The sequence below is a fragment of the Gavialis gangeticus genome, unplaced genomic scaffold (genome assembly GCF_001723915.1).
Source record: "Gavialis gangeticus isolate Ggan-Ray unplaced genomic scaffold, GavGan_comp1, whole genome shotgun sequence".
Classification (NCBI taxonomy): domain Eukaryota; kingdom Metazoa; phylum Chordata; order Crocodylia; family Gavialidae; genus Gavialis; species Gavialis gangeticus.
The window spans coordinates 23,413,949-23,418,471 of record NW_017729030.1 but is presented as its reverse complement, the minus strand read 5'-3'; the positions used below and the strand labels follow the sequence as shown (position 1 = coordinate 23,418,471).

The following is a 4,523-nucleotide window of genomic DNA, read 5'->3' as shown; positions in this document are numbered from 1 at the left end:
CGCCAGGGGGCAGGCCCGCGCCGGGAAGTTTCGCTTTGAACTTGAGGGCTGCCTGCTGCACCCCCCGCAGTGCTGGGAGCGGCGCGCGGGGCTGGCCATGCTGCCCTTCGGGGACAGGACCAGGTATCTGGCGCGGGCACGAGACGGGATGCGCTGGGGCCCGGGAAGAACTGCCCCCCCTCCTCCCCTGTCCCCCGCTCTGCGCCTCTGCCCCCAGAGCCAGCCTCAAGCCTCCCCCTTGTACCCCAAGCTGCGGCATGGGCAGCGTGGGGCCAGGGTAAGCCAAGCGGAGCTGGTGCTGGGAGAAAAGCCGCCCTTAGATTGCTCTTCAGCCACTTCGGAAACTGGGGGTCGCTGGGAAGGCTGCATTTATAGTAACCCTGGTGCTGGGCTGGTTTCCCTCCTCCACCAGAGAGGCTTGGTGGGCCTCCTGGATGGCTCCCTTTGGGGAAGGGGGGCTGCAGGCAGAATCCAGTTTGGTGCCATTCCCATGGCTAAGTGAAAGGTCCTTGCGTTGGAGAGGAGGTGGCTGGAAAAAGACTTCTGGACTGGCAGGGCTTGCCTGGCAGCCGCTTGATGATGCTTTTTATAACAGTGGGAGTATCGCATTGTTTTTCAGGGATGTCCGCCTGACCTGAGCGGAGTTTTTCCTCTTTGTAACTTACTTTCTTCATGGCAGGTTGTCCAGGACAGGCAGTTGCTCCTATCTTGTACATTAGTGGTGGTGGAAGAGGCACCTTTTACAAACTATTTGCTGGTCTGGCTGGTTCTTTTCTTCCTATTACGCTTAATAAAACTGAGCAGTTGGAGAGAAGCAGCGCGTTTTGTTAGCCGTTTGGCATTCTGCATTGTGCCACTGTTTTGGATCCCTGGCTTGAGCGAGAGTGCTACGCTGTTCGTTCCACATTGTGCTTTGTGTTTGTTTTTTAAAAACGTGCACAATTTGTGCTACGGTAATAGTTACCTTGAACAAAAATGCATGCAGTTTCCACAGTAGGGTTTCCGTTGCTTAACTTTTTACTTGGTCTTCCTTTGACGTTGTTTTTAACCGTTGCTCTAGAAGTCTAACTTTGTACTGCAGTGGTTTGGGTTTATTTCTTTAGGAATATAAGCAGATCTTTAGAGCAATAAACCAAAAAAAAAAAAAAGAAAAGAAAGAATTAATCAGGTCAGCCAAAGGACCTTCTCTTTAACATTGCAAATATGAGTACAAATGTGCAAAATGGAATTCAGCTGCACCATTTGTTACAGAGTAATGTGATACATTGGGGCTGGGAAAGAATACTAAGGTCATGATCCAAAACCTACTGAAGTATCTCTACACTGGCTGCAACCGGCTTTAAATCAGGGTCTAATTTAGCAACCATGTGTCGCAACATAAAAATTGATTATATGTGATGTTTCTCTCCCCGTCATACATTCATCCTCCAAGTCCCCACTCCCTGAGTAGCCTTTTTGACTGTGCCTACATGAGTAAGGATTTGCATACATTGTGCCTCATAAATAAAAACAGAAAGATTGATTTGGGTGGCTTTATCTGAAAAAGATTAGGTTTATAAAGGAGAGTAACAGTTCCATATCTCAGCTCTAAATTATAAGGGATGTTTTTGCCTTGTTCTCTTTTGCATAGATCACTTTGACATGGATGTGTTTCTCTGTGGCTTCAGAAATAAGCACACCTCCTGAAAGGCAGGACTTGAAGAGAAAAGATGTGTGTTTGTTTATTCACAATTGGTTCTACTTAATACAACTATATTCATAAACCAGAAATTTCATATGCTCCATTTGGAACCTTTGACATTAGATATTCTGGACCCATGTGAGTATGGGCTAAAGGTATAGGTCACCGGTGTGCTAAATTTATTCTTTGTTTCCAAGCAGAAAGAAAATGTGAAAGTTGGTTTTATGGCAACAGTTTAAACTTTATTATTGGTCATCATTACAAGTCAAGGTCTGATCCTGCAGGATGCTGTATACCTTTCTGTGGAGGTTTTCAGGAGGAATTCCAAGTCATGCATCATCAGGCTGCATTATTCTTTGAGTCCAGGATGATTCAGTGGACTGGTGAATTCTGTGTGTAGGTTTAACTGTGTGTTATGTTTCATTTTCTACCAAATACAGTGAAAGTGTGCAGCCTAGGCCCTGTAGTGTGAATACTTATAAGCAGCTCTAACTTGCATAGACAGTCTAAGTACGCATGAATAAAAACTGCTCACCTGAGTAATGCCTTACAGTATCAGGCTGCTACATTTTATATCTTTGTTTTGTTCTGGGCAGACTAAAGATATGCAAGAAGCATAGAAATAGATATTAAATTTGAGTTTTTATGATTGCTTTGATCAGAGTACAGAGTAATGGGGATACTTCTTCCTAGCAAACTCAATGAAATTATAACAGGGATGAGTTCAGTGTAGGCTATGTAAGCTATTTACAGTATTTTTAGGGTATGCACCTCTTAGGCAGTTTGTTCTTAGTTCTCCTCATTAAGTTGCTCCTTTTTTCCCCAGCTTCCTTTGTGGTTGAAAATTTTAGCATTTTATATCTAAATAGAAATGACATCACAAAAAAAAAAAATGGAGAGGTTTTTTTTTTTCCAAAGTAAAACTAATTCTTCTAAACTTGTACTGCATCTGAGTTGCTTTTAGATTGTAGCTTGTGTTGACCCCATATTATGGTTGTACCTTTTTTGTAATTGATGTTAAAATTATAATCCTTAATATTGGACTAGGATAGCAGTATAACTTGCAGTCCTTACACCTATAAACTTGTAGTGAATTAGGCCTGAATCTGATTTCCGTAGCCTCTTACTAAAGTTTTACCAAATACAAAAAGGTAAATAAACAAAATACAAGTGACTTTTTATATTTGATAAAACCTTTATCCAGTTGTTGTCATATCAAACTCCACGTTAAACTTAAAACCCAGTTGGAGATGCCAGACTACACTATTCCTGGTTTTCCTTATTGTCCCTCTTTAAAAAAAACGAAAAGAAATTCCTGTACTTCTTTTTCTGTCCTTTGCAATGAACTACAGGTACTGTTGAAAGGAAAAAATCTGCTCTTGGTTGCCGGCAGTTTTAGGGCTGGCTTCCTAAATTCACGGCATAATAGATGAAAATGATTAAACTAAGCTTTGTGTTTTTCTTAATGAAAAAAAGGCTTTTTGCTATAAATACTTCTTGGCTTGTTAAGTATAGTTGGAAAACATTTACAAGTGATTTGCTTCATTGCCGAAGATTCTGGGGGTGACATTCACCAGAAAAAGACTCCCTGGTTCGAATCCAGTGGTTGCATGGCTTGAATATAGCAGTGATATTTGTTCTTTTGCAAAAGGGCAGGTACAATTTATTTCCCTTTCTATTGGCTCCAAGAAGTCCGTTTGGGGTATACTAGCTGTGATATTAGGTTTCTCAGTTAAGTGGCCTTCAGGTTTACATGTTTAGAGGGATACACAGCAAGCTCTTTCATCCTGGGCCATCCATTTGGTGTTTAGCTTTTAAGCTTATGCTTATTAAGTATATTATTTGTGTTAATCTCATGGTTTTGTGTTGTAATATGTTTGCTTAATTTGTGTCCACTTAAGAAAAAGGTTGTGCGTTTTTGAACAAGTGGAAATAAGTTCAGACTAATGCATATATTCTGAACTATTAAAAATGCTGTACTGAAAGTTTGTTTAGGAGAGTTGTTTTTGAATAGCCAAATTAGGAACATATTTTCAAATCTGCTCTAAAAATATTAATCTTAAAAATATGTAACATTTTTACTTTAATGAGCCAAATCCATCCCTGGTGTAGCCTGTGACTTAAATGAAGTTAAGTTACGCTGACTTCACTGTGTATTCTCCCATTTGCACCTTTGCTTCATGTTATACGCATGTATAGAGCTTTGCTAGAGGGAGAAGTGCAGGTAGGAGAAATGCATGATAGGGCTTCTTAGGAAGGATTTTGAAATGTGGTTTTATTTATTTATTTTGTAAAGCCAGTTACCTTAAAAACCTTTTCCTCACTTGTAAGTAGCTTCCACTTCCTTTAGCCCTTTTCAGGAAGCTCACATCCCTGAAGAGATGTCTACAGTGTGTATTAACATCATTCTAGTATATCTTTTTAAGGCACCAATCCAGCAAATGCTGGATGCGTGAAGAAATTTTACTCGTGAATAATTTACACTGTGCCTAAATATTTTCAGACTATGCATGCAAATAAGTGTAGGCAGGTTGCAGAAAAGGGTGGTTTTGGGGGCAGGATTTAAAGAAGAAAAACAACGTACTAATACACCTTGAAAAAACTATCACTTATTCAGGAAAGTTTGGAGACTTTAAAGCAACAATTTGTACTTTTATTCTCAGCTGACCACAATCTGGCTTCCTCTATCACACAGAACTGTCAGTAGGAGTTCTGAACAGGAATTAAGTGTAGACTAGTTTCCAATTAGTACAGAGCTGCCACATAAGAGAGTGCTTTTGCTGCCTGTTGTATACCTCAGATGTTAAAGAAACACAAAGGCATGCACAATGTTAATTGAAAT

General features: G+C 40.4%; 1 protein-coding gene across 2 annotated transcripts in view; it reads left to right on the top strand.

Annotated features, from left to right (window-relative positions):
• Positions 1-56: 56 nt before the first annotated feature.
• The window catches only part of PDE5A (phosphodiesterase 5A), a 123,638-nt gene continuing 119,171 nt past the window's right edge, over positions 57-4,523 (top strand). For both annotated transcript variants that reach the window (XM_019522037.1, XM_019522035.1), the window contains exon 1: positions 57-123. In XM_019522037.1, the coding sequence (XP_019377582.1) occupies positions 98-123 (26 nt within the window). In that variant the 5' untranslated portion in view covers positions 57-97. The remainder of the gene's footprint in view (positions 124-4,523) is intronic.